At 45.0% G+C, this 17,431-nt stretch overlaps 1 protein-coding gene across 1 annotated transcript in view; it reads right to left on the bottom strand.

The window, feature by feature from the left end:
• per1b (period circadian clock 1b) overlaps positions 1 to 17,315 on the bottom strand; it is an 18,447-nt gene extending 1,132 nt beyond the window's left edge. Inside the window, exons 1-19 of the mRNA XM_088407423.1 lie at positions 17,147 to 17,315; positions 11,002 to 11,678; positions 10,674 to 10,927; positions 9,285 to 9,406; positions 8,238 to 8,439; positions 7,952 to 8,146; positions 6,644 to 6,722; positions 6,415 to 6,521; positions 5,790 to 5,943; positions 5,448 to 5,715; positions 4,467 to 4,575; positions 4,215 to 4,377; positions 4,014 to 4,129; positions 3,796 to 3,942; positions 2,682 to 3,065; positions 1,549 to 2,324; positions 1,220 to 1,406; positions 679 to 892; positions 450 to 600 (exon numbers count right to left, since the gene is read on the bottom strand). Of these exons, the coding sequence (XP_088263549.1) occupies positions 450 to 600; positions 679 to 892; positions 1,220 to 1,406; positions 1,549 to 2,324; positions 2,682 to 3,065; positions 3,796 to 3,942; positions 4,014 to 4,129; positions 4,215 to 4,377; positions 4,467 to 4,575; positions 5,448 to 5,715; positions 5,790 to 5,943; positions 6,415 to 6,521; positions 6,644 to 6,722; positions 7,952 to 8,146; positions 8,238 to 8,439; positions 9,285 to 9,406; positions 10,674 to 10,927; positions 11,002 to 11,363 (3,990 nt within the window). The 5' untranslated portion in view covers positions 11,364 to 11,678; positions 17,147 to 17,315. The remainder of the gene's footprint in view (positions 1 to 449; positions 601 to 678; positions 893 to 1,219; positions 1,407 to 1,548; positions 2,325 to 2,681; positions 3,066 to 3,795; positions 3,943 to 4,013; positions 4,130 to 4,214; positions 4,378 to 4,466; positions 4,576 to 5,447; positions 5,716 to 5,789; positions 5,944 to 6,414; positions 6,522 to 6,643; positions 6,723 to 7,951; positions 8,147 to 8,237; positions 8,440 to 9,284; positions 9,407 to 10,673; positions 10,928 to 11,001; positions 11,679 to 17,146) is intronic.
• Positions 17,316 to 17,431: the final 116 nt, after the last annotated feature.

Here is a 17,431-nt window from a genome sequence, read left to right as displayed (position 1 = left end):
GCAGTGGTTCTCAAAGTGGGCTCCGCGGACCCCTGTGGGGTCCTTGGCCTGACTCCAGGGGGTCTGTGAAATCATTTGGGTTATTAATAATAATTAAAAAAAAATATACTTGCATATATTAGTTCTCGAGTTATGAGACGACCAGGAGTGTGCCATCCCTTAGCTAAAATACTGTGGGAATGATGTCGAAAATGTTGAATAAAAGACACCAGGGAGCTGAAATTTCACCCAGACGGCGACAACTTGTCAAGGTTCGAGATTGCACGAGCACTTGGTTATCACAGTGCCATCCCTCGGCCAAAATACCACAAGAACGATGTGAAGGAAAAAGCCCCCCGCACTCGGGTTAAGACGAAGACGAGAGGGGCGCGCCTTCCTAAAATTGCTGACCGAGGCGCGTCGGAGGCGAGTCACGTGACTCGCTTCCCCGAACTCAGTTGCACACTCACAGAGATGTTGATGGCTCTCGGCAGACGTCCCGTGCGCACCCACGGGTGCACCTGACTCAGCTCCCTCTTCTGCTCGTCCGTAAAGCGAGGCTGATGCTTCTGCATGCTCCTCAGCGCCTCGCGGTCCTCGCGAAGCACCGCCTCCACGTCCCTGTTGCAAAGGCGGGGCGGGACCGTAAATCACACGGCGCCACGCTTCCGACGCCGCCTTGCGAGCCGACGGCCGTACCTGATCGGCAGCTGGTACGTCATCATGACTTTGTCGTCCGTGTTGGCCATCAGCAGCCAAATGGGGTCCTGCAGGACACATTTGATGAACTGCTCCTCGCCGCCGTCGCCCCCGGAGCCTCCGCCGCCCCCCGCCGGCTGCTTGCGGGTGTGCTCGTTCTCCAAGGAGTCGATGCTGCCGAAATATTTGCTGGTGTGGCTGCCCTGGCTGCTACCTGGATGGACGCCGATTACGAAAAAGAAAAGGTGAATGGGAAGCCAGGGTCAACTGGACTGAAGGCATGGGCCGATGACCGGATTAGCAATATGCAGTGGACCCCCGGGTTACGGCATTATAACAAATACTGTATTGTATATTGTTTGAAATAAAACTTTTTTTCAAACGGTTTTACAGACGGTTTTTACTCATATGACAATTCAGCAAAAATATTATGTATCTCAGAGCTGTCATTTCAATACCGCAATATTTTTGCTCAAGGTTATGATACCGGCAGAATCCGATTATGGTCCCACGCCTACTGGACTGTTAAGTCTTTACTAACTGGTGCCGCTGGTGCCGGAGGAGCAGCATCCGTTGGAGCCGGAGCCGGAACCCGAGGACCTGGTGCCAGATGAGCCGGATCCGGAGGCGGCGGAACCGGTTCCCGAGCGCGAGTCTTCCTGCAGCAGCAGGTCCAGCAGGTCGCTGGAAGTCGACATGGCGTCGTTGTTGGACTCGTTAGCTTCACCCTATGAGCCAATCAAATGTGTCGGCATTCAGCGCGAGGGATATGTTCCAAGGTTTTTTTGATTATTTTTTTTATTTTAGCTGTTTTTTGTTTCATTTCATAAGAAATCAAAAGAAATCTCCGAGTAGCCAATTTGTACTTACGTTCTCATTCTCCTTGGCGTTGTCGTCAGAGTTCCTCTGATTGGCTGAGCTCTGCGCCCCGGCCGGGCCCCCCTGCACGGAGGGCGTGGCTTGCTGTGAGGCCGCCTCTAATCGGTTGCTGGGTGATTCCTCAAGCTGCAACAAATTGAGGGGGGAGGAGCATCTGGACTGGAAGAGGGGGGACCCTGCACCCTCGCGGTCAGCGGGGGTCTGAGTGTAGGACTGGGGGGTGCTGCTACGAGATGCCGCACCCGTGCCGGGTATGGAAACGGGGTTGCAAATGGATGTGGGGGCGGGGGGCGGAGCTTGGGCGGGGCCGGGGTAGTTGAAGTTTTGATTGAAAAACTGCAAAGGGGCGGAGCCTTGCTGAGACATGGGCGCCCCCATCTGGGGGAACATGTAGTTGGGAAGAACCAAGGCCATCATGGGGGGCACCATTTGGCCAGGGGGGAAACGCGATGCATCCGGGACATTTAAGGGTTGAGTGAGCGGCGGGTAGACCGGGTAGATGGGAACCACCCCGGGTGCAAAAGGCGCCGGGGGAATGCTGGGCTGAGAGCAAACGGAGGGCCAGGAGGAGGAGTTTGTGGGGGCCCCGAGTGGCACGTTGAGGGGCCCGGCCGCCGGTCTGGTTCTGGGGTCTCGGTGCATCCCGCCGAGCCCCAGAGAGCCGTGCTGCTCGGATGTCTCCTGGTGCTTGAGCCTCTTTCCGCCGCGGCCGCGTCTGTGACTGGATCCGCCCCCTGCGGCCGGGTAGTCACGGGAACAACGCACTCCTAAAGGATGCAAGGGGAGATTCAATTTTCATTTAACCTTTTGAGGACAAGTTGATGATCCCGGTGGCTCCCTGAACTGTAGGTAACATTTTACCACTATGGCATCCTACATTAATAAAGAAATAAAAATCAACATTAAACAAATATGGAAAGTTGTTAAATATAACGAAGAAAGACATAACAGAGTTAAGCATTGGCGTTTGAGGAAGAAAAAAAAAAAATTCACTTTACTGAAAATGAGTATCGGCTCTAAATAATGGGTATCTGGCACTTCGACTACTAGTCGACCCCGAAAAAAACCCATAGCGGGCTTGTTCTACTTAAAGAGTTTGAATCCGACACAAGTTAAGACCATACCTCTCGCCAGAGGGTTGGCGCCGGGCGTGTGGCAGCGCACGGTGGAAGACGCCGTCTGATCGAAGACGCGCAGCTTGCTAAGGTCCTTGAATCGGTCGAGGAAGGCCTGCTCCTCTTGCTGCGTGTGCGCCGACAGCACCTCCTTCGTCAGACCCAGCCGGCCGCCCCCACCTGCCAATCCTGCGCCGCCCCCGCCGAGCCGGCTGTCCCTCTCCGGTTGACTTGGCTGAGTGGCATGAGGGGGCGGAGCGGCTGGGGGAGGAGGGGGTGGAGGAGGGGGAGGAGGAGGAGTGGGGATGGTAGGTGGGCCACTAGAGAGCGCAGTCGGAGTGAGGTTGGGAGGCGCGTGCGTCGGAGTGCTCGGGGCCTCCTCCATCACGATGTCTGTCAAGTTAAAAAAAATAAATCAAACGATACAATTAGCTAAATGATTTTTTTACAATTTAAAGAACCAACACACCAAATAATACATACAGTTCCAGTAGAATATTTTCAAGTATCATATCTGGAGTCACCGTCACCTCTTTACGTCAGATGCCGCAACGAAATTGAAACGCTTATACATCAGCAAAGGGTCATGCGATACCTCCCTGAAAAAGTGTGCGACTAAACCCTGTGCACCGCGAGCAATTGAAAAAGTTGGTAGCGCTAGCGCTGCCGGTGTCCCCTCAACAATGCTGCAATTGTGATTTCATGTGTACTGCACTGTATATAGTGCAGTGCTACTCAATTATATTTCGCAAAGGCCATCCCTGCAGTTGCCGTGCCGACTGTAAATAAAATTATCTATAAAAAATGTACAAGAAAAACTAAAATCGTATCCCTTTCATCATTAACAGTAAAAAAAAAAAAAAGCTATATAAACAGTTTTCCACAACTTAACTATTTTTACAGTGTTTTAACACGTTACAGGTTAGTCTAAAACCGAAAAAAGTGCATTAAAATGCCAGAAAAAAAAGATGGCAATCCTTATTTTATAGCGATTATACTTGACGTGACAAAAACAAAGGCTTTTTCCCTGGGGTCATCCGCTCCCCCGTGTCCCCCCAGGGAGCCCCGCCCCTCTATTTGAGAAGGACTGATATAGCGTAAGACAAGCGAGGCATTTTCCAACCTGATTCGGGCGGTTTCTTGTCTCCCACATGGACGATGGTGCTGCTGAAGCTACACTGGGACGTGACTGAGGCCACACTCTCCGCCTTCATGGCCAACGTCAGCGGGGGCAGGGGAGGGGGTTCGCCCACCAGGCCAACTGATGCACCTGTAGGAGCAAGTGACAAACATGATCCACCGCACCGATGAATATGCACCGGAATAAATTCCGACGCCGACCTTTGACGTTCCCGCCGGCTTCCTGCTGCTGTTTGTCTTCATCGGATGCTGATGTGCCGGAGGAGGAGCCACACTTCCTTTTGACCGTATTAGGAATGTTGCAGCTCTCCAGGTACCTGGAGCGTGTGGTCAGGAGGGTCAGTATTTAATGTGATTCAAATAGGCAAAAAAAAAAAAGCCGATCGGAATTGCGATGATGACCTTATGATGCTGTCTAGACAGTTGATCTGTTGGTAGGAATAGCCAGGCGGTGACTCTTTCTGTACGAGCGGCGCAGGCACCAAATCTTTCAGCGGTTTAGTCACGTCAGCGATGAGGCCTGGAATGGGGTCACTGTTGATGGCTCGGAGACTACTTGCGGCGACTAAAGAGGACAAATCACAGATTCAGACTTTCCTTTACCGAGATTTTTCTCAGAATGATTCAAGCCAACTTTTTCTTTTTTAACATTACCGGTGCCGGCGTTTTTTCTAGGCGCCGGCCTGTTTCGAGACTCGATGAAAACCTGCTGCCCGTTTGTCTTGACCATGTGGACATCTTTGCAGATTTGCTGGAAGGTCATCTGGAATGACCAAATCCACAACAACCACAATATGTTGGAAAAATGATCAAATCAAATCAAATCTTGATTATCAGTGTAAAAACAACTGCGTCAAAAATAAGGATGGCTATGTGCTATTACCAAAGTATCGGGGTTGGGCCGATACCCGGCCATTTTTCAAGATATAGTTACTCGGGATGGAAACCGATATCAGTATTGTCTGTTATTTTGAGTTTTATTACCATGAACTAGAAACTAGAATAAAAATGCTATTTGTGAAATTTGAAGTAAAAAAGCTGTATTAGAATATGTCGTTTTACATTTTTTGGAAGAAACTCTGTACGTTTTAGAAGTATTAGTACTTGGTATCGGTTACCACTTAAGAGTTGAGTATCAATTTGAAAGTGAGAGGTATTGGACATCCATAGTAAAAAAAAAAACAAAAAACAAAAAACAAAACAAAACACTTTTTGGTCCCAATTAATTTGACCCAACTTTCTGGGGTGTTTTGCACCCACCCAACATAAAATTTAAAAAAATGTCATTTTGAAGTAGTTTTGTACAAGACGACCCAAAAAATTGGGTTGAATTGAGCCAAGTGGCGGATCAGTCCGTTTTTGACCCAAATTATTGGGTATTATTATTTTAAAAACATATCTTTAACATATAGTTTGGTCAGTTGAATATATCACAAAACAGCCCCCAAAACAAACAAACAAACAAACAATCTTTTCAAAAGATGGGTCAAACGAACAACTCACAGAGCAAACCAAAAGACGGGGTAAAAGGAAGAACCCCAAAATTTAAGTCGGTCCCCTTATGACTCAATTGGGTCATTTTGGACCCAAGCGTTTTGAGAGTGAACCCCCAATGGAGCGACTCGTCAAACTCACGGGCTTGTGTAACGCAACGGCGGCCTCGTCCGCGGCGGGTCCGTTGCTGTCGCTGGAGGAGGCGGCCGAGGCGCCGAGATGCTGGGGCTGCGAGTGGCGCGAGCCCCGCGACCCGCTGGAGCCCAGCGAGCTGTAACCCTGAGAGCTGCCGCTGTGCACGGGCTGCACCAGCAGACGGTGGATCTGCTCGCTGAGCTGCACTATGTCGGGCGTGGTGGCCCGGCCTTCGCAGCCCTGCGCCGAGAACACGTCCTCGTTCAGCGGGCTCCTGGGGGAGGAGTCAACGCTGCCTTTACCATCACGTGCGGACGCTTTTCCGCAATCTAAGCGGCAGTCGCTTACGTTCGGACTTTGTGGCGCCCTACGATGAAGGCCACCTTGCGACTCCAAGGGTTGACAAAAGAAGACCAGCTGGTGTCGATGGTTAAGTATTCCCCGCTGCGGGCGCACATCCTCAACGGCGAATACTCAAACGGCTGACCGGCAAACTGAAAGACTGCAGGGAGACAAAACATCGGAGAACAGGGAATGAGCACTTAAAATGCTTCTTTTTTACCCCATAAAAATAAATTCAACCCCACTCCAATTTTTTTTTTTAATTATTATTCCTCTCGTACATGACCTATTATGTCATGACCTATTTTTATTTATTTCCGAGAAATTGGTGGACATTGTTCAGAGTAGAATATGAAATAGAATTGAACAGTGTTGAGAAAGAATACTTATTCTTGTTTACTTTATTTTTTTGGGCAGATTTTCAACAGGCAAGACGACATAAATACGTTCCTTGCCTTTTTTCTCCTACACAAATTGCTCAAATTCTCCAGAATGCTTGATCCAATTTTCCAAATGGAATTCAGGTTGACATGGCCTTCCAACGACACTTCAGCAGCTTGACAAATTTCCATTTGTCATGTTGCTAATAGATGAGACAACCACGCAAACACATGCTGTCGTACGGACTCACTCTTCTCGTGTATGGCCACCATAGTAGGCCTGTCTTCAGGGTGGATGTACAGCAAGGTTGGGGTTCCCACCAAGTCCTGGGGCAAATATCCCAACAACGGTACCGCCCTGCGAGCAGATCATCGACACATAAGAAGAGGAAACGGAACGGAATCCAAATGATGGCAGCCAAACATGCGGCAGGAGGCATGACAGCCGTCGGGGCGTCGCCAAAAGTGCGCAAAACTGACCTCTCGTCGACTTCCTGGAAGAGGCAGCTGGGAGTGTGACTGGTGGTGAAGATCCTCTTGTCCGGAGGGATCCGAGGTGCTGATGGGAGGGGCACGGTTAGACACAAGCCGAGCGCTCACATGTCAGCGCTCACATGTTGCATCCCTGGCTCCGTACGAGCTATATCAAATTAATTAGCGCTTTTCAAGTGGGTGCCATGTGTTGTTGTGTTGGAGCCTCTCGGCTACCGCGTGAGGAAAGGGTGTGAAGTCATCACACTGCTGTAACGGAAGCGTTTCGTTTTTTAATCATTCTGGCGCTGTGTGGCCTGTTTTAGTGTGACATAACATTCATTATCCATGCCTCACAGCCATCATAAAAACATTGCGCCGACTGCTGTTTAGCATCTCATAATCCCCTGCATGCTTACAGTTCACTTCACAAAATCATTCATTTGCGTGTGTGTTCCTATACAGCTATACTTTCTTATCTGTGTTTTAGCTTGTTCCTGTGTTTTATGTGGTTTTAGGTTTCTATTTGCACTTTTTTTTCATTGTACATCACGTAGGTTGACTACGGTCTTTTTAAATGTGCTTTATTAATAAAATTTGACTTTGACTTGACTAAATTGTGAGAACCGTTTTGAGTTTTCTACAAACAGTAAGGCCATTTTGGAGAAGTGAGGACATTTACACCGGTCTTCTCTTGTTCAGACCTCTTTTTGGGGACCCAGCCTTGATTTTAGAGTGTAGGTCTGAATTGGGTTAGGGATGAGGTAAAGGTAAGAGTTAGGCAAGGATTTCTCATAATTAAGGATAGGGACTAGGAAACGTATTATGTCAATGTATGTTTTCACAAGTACAGCTGTACAAAAAAAAAAATGTGTGTGTGTGTGTGTGTGTCTTTTTTTTTAACCTATCCCAGTGTTTGGCAATATTAAAAGAACAATTTTGACTGTCCCACAATTAAAATAAAAAAAAAAAATCTGAGAGCCGCAAGATCTTTTTGAATGGTAAGTAGATTTTCACTCATATAGAGCTTTTCCACCTTACACTGACAACTGATTTGCCCAGAAGCAACGGGAGGTTTAGCGTCTTGCTCAAGGACACATTGTCGCAATGTCTGGTGAACTGATCCCATTAACCACTCTGTAGGGAGACGATGAGCCTACCACCTATTTTTTTCTAACTGAGGTACTGGAGTTACTTGAGGACTCGTTTGATCCCTCACGGCCATCCTCCGAAAACACAGATTAGTAAGTACTCATATAAGTACCAAATACAAGCCATTCATCCATCTGAAAGTGAGAATTACAAGGTCAATAGTACCCTCGTATCCGGAGTGGACCTTTTCGGCAATGAGCAGGCAACAGGGCTGCGGCTCGGCAGTGTCCGAATCTCTGATGGTAAGCTGGTACGGCGTCAGGCGAAACGGAAAGTAGCGAATCTCGCCACCCTGTGTCCGGTCTGCGCTGATTCTACAGAACATGGACTTCTCCTGAGTGCAGTCCATGGCGGGGGAAGCTGGGGAGAACAAGGAGACGGTCAAACATACAATGCGGTGCTAAATAAGGATGTTCCTGACTTATGACGCCGCCTGTTTGACTCAGCTCACCGGATCCGATGCAGGAGGCCCAAAGGGGCAGGCGGCAAGGCGCCGTGCCACTGTAGAAAGTGCTGATGTCCTGTGGAGCTAAAAGCTCCGAAAACATGGTGCCCTGGAGGCACTCGGGCTTGCAGCGCAACACTGACGATCCCTGAGGTGACACGTACACCACCTTCCCAGATAGGAAGGAGACTGCCATTGAGAACGTGTCCTGCGAGAAGAAGTGCAGCCATTTAGACATTTGCATGAAAATGAACATGAGGTTTTTTTATGACCGTGTTTCTCAATATGTTTTTGCGAAGTCCCCCCTAGAAAGGAAAAAATATTTCGCCCAACCCTCACTGCGGTTACTAAATAAGATCATTATCTGTAAAAAATGAACCGGTGTGAGTAAAATTGAATCCTTTATAACATTAACAAGAGAAAAGAGCAATATAAATTAACTTTCAACAAATGTTTACTTTTTTACAGGGTTTATACAGGTTACAGGTTCGTCTGAAACAGAAAAAAATGAAAAGTCTCCCCCCAAAGAAGTCCTTATTTAAACCAGAAACATTTTGACCAAGTAAATTATTTGATGCTCAAAGAAAATAATAATAATAATAATAACAACTGTAAATTGAGCTAGATCATGGGTGTCAAACATACGGCCCGCGGGCCGGTTCTGGTTTGCGAATTGGTATAATCCGGCCCGCGAGATGATTTTGTTATGGAATCATAAAAATGGAAGCAATGGAAGTATAAAAATGAGTTCAGAAATGTTTTCAATAAATGAAAAACTTCAAATGTTTTATAAATAATAGTAATGTTAATGTTCTATGATAAATAGTGTTGTTGTGCTTGTACCATTTTGGACAGTCTTAAAAAAGAATAATAAATCGGAAGTTGTTGTTTTAAAGTCATATAAATATATAACCATAGTTTTATTGGTCTGGCCCACTTGTGAATAGATTTTCCTCCAAGAGCGCCACTGCACCACCTGGTGCCGTGGATGTGTCGTTACATTTCACACGGCAAAAGCAAAGTCTGTTCCCTGGGGTCGCCGTATGAACGTACGGTGTTCTTTAGCGTGTACTCCGAAGTGATGTTGTCCAGCTCCTCGATGGTGAAGGCCGACAAGTCCAGGCTGCAACCGTGACACTCTTCCACGCTCCACTGGTGATAATACTCCTTGTTGGCTGGACACATAAAACGGCATGAAGTACATCAGCAGTGAGTTAAAGTATCTTAAGATTTAGAATTCTCAATGATCATGGACTAGCATGGTTTTGTTGCATTTTAATGCTGCTCTTGCTGGTGTCACTAGCAAAAGCAAAACAGCGGCAGAAAAAGCTATTGTCAACAATCAAGGCTTGAGCAGCCAAACCTTTGGATAGTATGGCTACTGGGTAACCTATTCTACAAAGTGAGCCACAGCCGCCCAGCTGTGAGCCACAGCTGGACGGCTGACAAAGGGTCAGGTGTTTGAATCTTTGCTGCTATTGATGTTTTTCTCTCGCTGGTCCACCAGCAAGAACAGCAGGAAAACACAACAAAAACATGCTGGTTCATGCTGTCTTTTTTTTTTCCGGCAGTGAAAACGTGTGCATGTGTGAAAGAGGATGAGAGCCAGTGAACTTGAAAAAAAAAAAGGGTTCCAGGATTCTCACTTTTAGCTCAGAAGTATGACTTTATTCACAGAAGTCTCACTTGCAATGGAGAATCACTTTAACGTGAGAATCCTGCTAGTCTCAGAATTGTGACTCAAGTCATTCTAAATTCAGAACTTTGACCCAAGTCACAATTCTGACTTCATTCTCAGGATTCTCACTTTCACTTTAAAATGAAAATTCTGACTATAAATTCTCAATTCTTTATTTTCAGGTTTCCTTTAACTCAGTGCTTCTCAATTATATGCTGCAAAGCCCCCCCCAGTAAAGAAAAAAACATTTTGCGACGCCGACCATAAATAAGATTATTATGTATAAAAATTGTATATACCTAAAATTTGATTATTTTTCACACTGACACCAGGAAAAAGCAATATAAAAAACTTTAAACAACTGTTAACTACTTTTTTACAGCATTTATAAAGGTTAAAGGTTTGTCTAAGGAGAAAAAAAAGAGCATCAAAGTGCCTGAAAAAAGATGACAATCCTTATTTTATCACAATCACACTTCACATTGCAAAATCAAATAATTTTCGCTTCCCTCCCGGGGGGTGGGTGGGGGGGGGGGGGGGGGTGAGAAACATTGCTTTAACTGAATAAAATGAGAACTAGTCCGAATTATGAAAATGTTCAAAATTCTCTTTTTAAAGTCAGAATTTTAAAGCGAAATTAATAACGCTAGTCAGAATTCCGACCCTTTTGGTGAGTAATTTCAGATAATTCATGTCATGTAATAATTCTGATGTTAATTTCAGATTTCATTAAACCTTTGCTTTATTCAGTTTATTGAACTCACCTCGGACTTGTCTGACACACTGCAGAGCGTATTTAAGTGCGTTGAGAGTGCTGGAGTGGCCCTTGGACTTGCGCTCAGCCGGCAAGCGGAGCTTGAGCTCCTTGATGGCCTTCATCAGCTCCTTCTGCGTCTGGACCCTCGCCGACTGATTGCTGCTGCAGCCGGACGTGGAGGGCGGGTCGTGTTCGGAGCTGGTGGACAGCAAGCTGTAGGCCAGCGAGCCGCTCGGAGGAGACAGGCTCTGCGAGTTGGAGCTGCGAAGAGCGCCGGCTTGTGACATCGCAGCGGGCGTCATTCCGCTTTCAAGCTCAGCGAGTTGTGAGCTTACCTTTTGTGGCTCTCCGTGGTTTCCAGCATCATGCCCGAGTCCTTGCCGTTGGACGAACTGTGCGAGCTGCGCGTGGACTGGCGTCCGCGGGAGCCCGTCTCCCTCTCGGCGGAATCGTTGCCGCTGGAGAGGCCGCCGTCCATGTCGTCCGAGGTGGGGCCCCTCTGATCGCCGGCTCCGGATGCTTCGCTGGGGGAGGACCCGCCCCCGGCGTGGTTTCCCTGCTCCGACGCGGGGGCAATGGCGCCGGGGCTTTGCAACTGTTTGGAGTCGGCTTCCGGGTCATCGTCTTTCTCCGCGGCCCTCGTCACTCGCCCCCGAGCGTTGCTGCTGGCCGCTGACTGAGTGATGTCATAACTCATCCTAAACTAGGATGAGGGTTGCACCACTTGTTTAGGGTGTCAGCTGAGGAATGAGTTTGCCACGGGGTCTACTTAGGTGGGACTACTATGTGCGTACAAGTGAATCATTGCTGACAGCTGTGTTATGTAATATACTAAGGGGAGAAAGTCATGGCGTGTTGTGCAAAAATCAATATGTGAAGTTTCGGGGTGAAACCCTTTCGTCTTGTCGTGAAAAAAAGATTGGCCTTGGCAAAAGCACTCAAGACAGGTGCGGGTTTCAGAATCTGCTCCTTTCACCTCCTGAGCTGTGTTTGCAGGCAACGCCAAGGGCAGCTAAGAAGACAGAAAAACAAAATTGATCTCATGCCTGATCTCACACCTAATTTTCACAATCTTGGATGAAACACTGATGTACTGGCATCGCGGCGTGCTCCCATCACCTCAATCATATAGTGTGAGACGGTAATCTCTGACTTTTTAGGTCAGTCGTTTCCAAGCCTTGACCTTGATATTGAAGTCCTTCAGTGTTTTGTGGGTGATGTGACATAACCAAGAACCAGCAGATGAGCTTTGACTCAGCAGGGGCAAATAACGTATAATTGGCTGCTTGCAGAGTTGACTCAACAAACTGTATCTTTGACAATAATTAGATGGCGATCGCTGTTTCGTTTTTTTTAATACGTTCTTGGCATGCATGGGAGATAAGGGGGAGGTCTTTGTCTTAACACCTTCAGGTCTAAGCATCGTACTGAAGAATATGACAGTTTGTGTGTCAAAACCAATAAATACACAAATGATATGCTGAATTCTGATGATGTCACCCACTTCTGGGAGATGATTGGACATTTACCAAATGAAATCAAGTTGTGAAGCTGAGCACACCCTCTATCCATATATATATATATATATATATATATATATATATATATATATATATATATATATATATACACATACAGTATATGCTTTTTACCATTAACTAATGAAAAAAAACAATAGGAATCAACTTTCAATAACTGTTAACTGCTTTTTACAGCATTTATATATATATATATATATATATATATATATATATATATATATATATATATATATATATATATATATATATATATACTGTAAGAATCTGGTTACAGTCGTTTAATTAGGTCCCCTTACACATTGAAGTTTTTTTCAAATCTCAAACAGTCTTTAAATATGAGCTAATGTAAGGTGGTCATCTTTGACAAATCTTCTAGCATTAGAAAGTGAAGACTTCCGATTGTGTGCAGCATGATTGCGCAACCATTATGGAGCATTGGCCGCTATTTTCCAAGGACTGCAGCGAGGAAAACAAGCTTGTTTATCATCACGTTGGCCTCTCGCAACTGTGCCTGTGTCATGTTCACACCAGACTCCAGAATGCCGGCTTGTCCTTCTGTCCAGATTAACGGCAACGAAAAAGGCCCTCGCGAATAGAAAGCCAGGTTGCAAATGCGTATGCTGGCGTCTCATTTTAGAACAGGTGGACACGCGTTAGTGTCTCAATTAAATAGGATGTTTGCCTGGTCGTCATAGCTTAGTCCCCTTTGACCCAATCAATACAAACAGGTGGAGGGACTCGCCGTTATAGCTAATCTGCAAGTGCTCTAATAAATAGAGGTTTGCATCCCCAGGTATATATCGGGACACCACCTACGCAAGTAAAAGTCTACTGCTATTTATTCCTTCAGTAAAGGAGATGCTCCATAATCCCTTAAATCCTACAGACGCATCGCGGGCGTCATTACTTTGCAATTTATACACTTGCATCACCCAGCAACTTTATCTTTAGAGGCAGAATTTTGGTCCACGTACGTCAACGGTCATGTCACAACCAGTCGCGGCCGAAGAGATGTGAACGAAAGCTAACAATTATTAGACGAGTCCGAACATGAGTCGGCTTTCATAATATGTCATTCTCAGCAGAAAAATAAGTCACTGGGGCCGATACATTTGAAAAAATAATCTACCTGTCGTTTTAGACAAACAATACATTGTTCTTTATTACAATTAAAAAAAAAAAAATCAGATTTCTTGACATCCCGAAAATTTCCGTAACATGTCCCATGCATAATACGCCAAACCAATAGGGCCTTGAATTTTGTTTTTTTTTTAATCTGTGATCAAAATACAGTCCCCTGATTTGTTTTACTCTTCCTTCCCAATGTGAATTACATGAACTGATAAAATCAGACAGAAAACAACAATATAAGTGAACATGTTTCTAAATTCAGGTCAAAACTATGGAACGGACGGTCTTTTGCCATACCTATGATTAAGGTCTTTCAAAATATTTTTAAAATCTTTGCCAAGATTCTGATGGTCAACTGTCCACTGTGAAATGAGTTTGCGGAACGATGCACATGACAAAATGTGTGCGCCCCAGCCGGACAGCTGAGCACGCCAACGAGCGAGTACGGCTGCTAAATATGCAAGCAGGGCGTGCGAGTGGGCGTCAAGGCCGGCTGTCATCCATGCGGACTTCCACGGGCTACGGTGGGCACGCACGCCGGCGGGTCAAAGCAACGACAATCGGGCCGTCATGCAAAACGCCATGACACTCACCCACGCAAATTATTTACCGGATATGCACCAGGTAAAACTTGCACATGTCCTATACTCGAGATTCTCAAATGTGGACGCACACGGAGAATTTGTTCTGTGATCACATTGGTGAATGGAAATCTCATAATTCCATCCACAGCACTCTAAAAGATTCAATTTTATAAAGAAAAATAGTAGTGACTGTTGGGAAATGTACAATACAAAACAAACTAGGGCTGTGACTGAATATTTTTATGGGAATAATCTGTCAATTATAATGTTGATTGAATATTTTGTAATGAAAAGGTTTTCCAATCCATCCCATTACTCAAAAATAGGACATCATTACAAATTGATGTCGCAATATAAATGAACTAAGAATCAGTTACTGGTTTGGGTCATAGCATCAGAACAAAGTAAAAGTGAATGTTTTATTTTGATTCAAGATAAAGATAAAGAAAGATAAAGAGTCTACGTATATGGAGGACTACAAAACAAAAACAATATTTACTGATGAGATGCTGATTCTGTGGCTTTGGACAATCTGAATTAAAATAGCCTTTTAATTGATTCATTTTCAGATTTTTTTTTAGTTTGACATTTTTGGCATATGCCAAAAAAATTGCTACTAATACATTTGTTGCATATTTTGGAGGGCTTTTTTAAGTTTGAAAAAAAAAGAAAATAACTATTAACAACAAAATCAGCAATAACATTGTTCTTCACAACATTGTTCAAAGTTCAAAGTTGTTCAGTCTAAAAGCAATTAAAACAACGCCAATACAGTGGACCCCCAGGTTACGGTGTCCCTGGCTTACGGCCTATGTTTTTTTCATCGCCTCTTTACGGTATTTTTCCCGCTTTACGGCATCAACAACACTTATAAAATTCAAACTTGTCGGTCAGTGTGCGTGCATACCACGCTCATGCGTCACTGCATACGTCACTAAGACGCTGGTCTGCTATTGGTCGGCGTCACAGCGTCACTAAGATGCTGGTCTACTATTGGTCGCCGTCACGGTGTCACTAAGACGGCGATATGCTAAAGACTTGATATCGTGTGAATGCCTACAATATTTATTGTGCATTTCAGTGCTTACTTCTAACTTTATTTGGCTAGCCATGGCTCCCAAGATTGCAAGTGATGTTAAAGGGAGAAGTAAGAAGATGATTAGCATGGAAACCAAGCTGGAGATAATCAAGGAATATGAAGAATGCTAGGCTAGGCTACCCTCGCTAGGAAATATGACCGTAAGTACCCCAAGTCAACGTCACTCGAAGGTAAATAAAATTTCATTTTTCCTTTTAATTTATGATGTTACTTAAATGAATACATGTATATTATGTGCAAATATCACTTACTATAAACTATTTTGTGACTATTTTTTAATTTGCATATACAATTTTGATGTTCTCACCTGGGGTTTTATACACATTAACTAATTACCAGAGGTTTTTATTGTCCGCCACATGACGATTTCGCTTTACGATCCCAACTCTGGAATGGACTAAGTTCATATGGCGGGGGTTCACTGTAAAAAAATCCAGTGTCCCGTTGCCCTCTGAGAAAAAAATTTGGAAACCCCTGGCACAGTTGCTCAGCTCCCTTATGACTTGGGCCTGCTCAGGATTTCAACCAAAATATGCAGGTCAGTATTGTATCCCCCAATACCTGTTGGCTATGCGGGCGTGTAGAGCCAAAAATAACTCAAATGTTTCTGACATGATCTCACTTCATAAGTGATAAGCCACTATCTGTGTGTAACGACGTTGTGACACGGGCACATGCTGAGGACAGACTGACACTTGACTTGTGACACACTTCCCATCTGCAGGGTACAAAAGTAAGGCCGGGAAGGGGGGGGGGTGTGGCTCAACACCGTGCAAGTACATGTGAGCAAGCCCATCACATACATCATGCTACAGAATTTTATTCTCAGATGTTCCGAGATGGATATGTTCTAGTGCGCGCTATAACATTCTTTGATGGCTAACCCCTGAACAGAAACTCTTTAATCGCCACGCTCACCAAACACGTGTACACAGCAGTGTTTTCCACAGCCGCTCAGGAGCACCTGATTGGCTAACCTAGCGGACCAATGGGAGCATGCGTCTCATAGCCGCTTGCCTGTTACTGGCCGGCCGCGGCTCCGCCCCCTCGCCTTGCTCGCCTGGATTCGGCCAGCATGCCAGCTGATCCCTGTTCAGCTTTGAAAGCTTTGTACAAGATGCTCAGCAGTCCACATTTTGATACTCATATTATATTACACAAAAAAACAACACTTTGTCTTACATGATTCAACAATGTTTACAAAATTGAAGTCACACCACAACTACATTTAAACGTAAACATTGTATCTTGTCAATGCCTAAATGTATATCTGCTGCTGATTTTGGTGTCTAACTCCATCCACTTCCTATTGAAAATATGACATAAATGCAGATTATTGTGGCATACTGCAAGTGCACGATGTACTACGGGAGTACAAGATGTGCAGCACTTGCAAGCTCGCCTAGGCCACATCATTTGATTGGCTTGCAAGCTTGTACAGTCCACCAATAGATGACAGCTATCAGCAACAATAAAGTTTTCCAACGCCACACACTCACCAGACGGTAGGAACGCATACCAAAATAGAAAACAATAAAGCAGAAAGACTTTTTTTAAAATAACGTGGTTCAATCACGATTTAGTTTCTTTAATGTTAAAGCACAAGATGTAAACGCATGTAGATGTAATACTATTATAAATCAAGAATAGGGCATCAACAAGTTATTGTGGGATGGGGAACCTCTAAGTTCTTATCATAATATTGACTGATTATTAACAAAATAAACTTGCGCGTGTTTTCGAGATGTGGTAAATTTCTAGATGACGTAAAACGCACTCAAAACAACGAGGCAGGCTGCACTGCACGAAAACATGCATGACATTTTCAAGTCCAAAACTCAGTTTTCTGTCCTAAATACAATCCAAATTCAAAAAGAGGTACCCATGTGTATGTCTACCATCTATTTGCTGAAATCACTCTAGAAAACAAACGCTTTACTCAATGTGTAAACCAATACGTAATAGATTACATCCAGAGTAAGTAAAAGGATAAAAATGATATAGTATATTGTGTTAACAAGTTTTGTCTTTGTTGTTTGCTTTAACCTAATTATTGCACTACTAGCTTGCTAGCATGCTAGCGCTAAGCCAAACGAAAGCCCGAACTCAAAAGTCTGCCACGTACCTTTTTAAATGTTGATTAAAAATACATCCGCTGGGGTTATAGTCCACGTTGAGGTACCCCAAAATCTTGACAATGCATTAAATATCCCTGCCGCACTGACCGAGAGCTTCTTGTCAATGTACATTTTTTTCGAGTCCCACTCGTCCCAGCCCCCAGACAGGAGTGTACGCGCAGCAAAACACGTGAGGATGCATGGGCAAGAGAGTCGGGTGCTCTCATTGGACGTCAAGACACCTAAGGCCGCGCCCACTACAGCGACCGAGAGCGTTCCATTGGATGAGCGGG

The sequence above is a fragment of the Hippichthys cyanospilos genome, chromosome 1 (genome assembly GCF_059441005.1).
Source record: "Hippichthys cyanospilos isolate Australia breed blue-spotted pipefish chromosome 1, RoL_Hcya_1.0, whole genome shotgun sequence".
Taxonomy (NCBI): Eukaryota; Metazoa; Chordata; class Actinopteri; order Syngnathiformes; family Syngnathidae; genus Hippichthys; species Hippichthys cyanospilos.
This window is presented reverse-complemented; position numbering and strand designations above follow the sequence as displayed.